Below are 874 nucleotides of genomic sequence, written 5' to 3' on the forward strand. Positions count from 1 at the left end.
GGGGGGGTGGGGAAAGGGGTGGCGGCGTAGGGGCGCCGGCGGGGCAGGTTTCAGCGGGGGGCGGCGGGGAGCAGAGCGGGCTGGCGTGCGGCGCAGAGAGTTGCGAGGTTGCTCCGACGCCAGGGTGCATGTGTGCACTGCAGCGGGACTGTCACCACTACATGCATGCGCACGCGAATACCCTTACGCCCGCATGCACGAACACGCACACCCACACACACAAGCACACACTCAAGCACACACAAGCACACACATGCACGCACATGCACGCACATGCACGCACGGGCGCACCTCCTGCAACACCGCCACCACCGCCACGGGGTCTGTCGCCGACAGCATGGCCCCAAACAGGAACGACTCAGGCCAGGACCAGTTGTAGGGGAAGAAATACTTGCCACAGAGCGCGATGAGCAGGAACTGGATAACGACGCCCGGCCAGGCCAGCACCATGATCTAGAGTCCGACAGGCACACGCGGGGAGGGAGCGCGGGCGGGGCGTTGGGCGTGGTGGATGTGTGCGATCTGGATGGGACCCGGCGCGGCGCCTCGGCCTGGGGCGACACGGCTGCTTCGCGCCGGCGGCAGCCCCTGGAGCCTTGGACCCTGCTCGCGCACGCTCCAGCTGCGGCGCCAGGTGGCGCGCACCTGGCCCCAGCTCTTGCGCAGCTGGTGGGGCTCCTGGCTGACGGCCGCGGAGAATCCGATGATTGGCAGGAAGATGAGGAGGAGCAGGTGCGGCTCCATGCTCTGCGTGTGGGAGTCGCGGACGGATGGGGCGAGCCTTGGGGTGGGTGAGTGTCGCGGGCCGCGCGGTCGCGGGCGCGAGCTGTGTACTTTGAGACGGGCGCATGGCCAGAGGGCGGGAGCGCGCGGC

The 874-nt window shown here is 69.0% G+C and overlaps 1 protein-coding gene across 1 annotated transcript; it reads right to left on the reverse strand.

Moving 5' to 3' along the window:
* Window positions 1-50: 50 nt before the first annotated feature.
* MNEG_16585 (Sodium/hydrogen exchanger 8) lies at window positions 51-744 on the reverse strand (the record flags this gene model as incomplete). Its single annotated transcript, XM_014034946.1, has 3 exons — window positions 51-80; window positions 292-453; window positions 646-744. The coding sequence occupies 3 exons, from the start codon at window positions 742-744 to the stop codon at window positions 51-53; spliced, it is 291 nt and encodes a 96-aa protein (XP_013890400.1).
* Window positions 745-874: the final 130 nt, after the last annotated feature.

Source organism: Monoraphidium neglectum (assembly GCF_000611645.1).
Source record: "Monoraphidium neglectum strain SAG 48.87 unplaced genomic scaffold scaffold06546, whole genome shotgun sequence".
Classification (NCBI taxonomy): Eukaryota; Viridiplantae; Chlorophyta; class Chlorophyceae; order Sphaeropleales; family Selenastraceae; genus Monoraphidium; species Monoraphidium neglectum.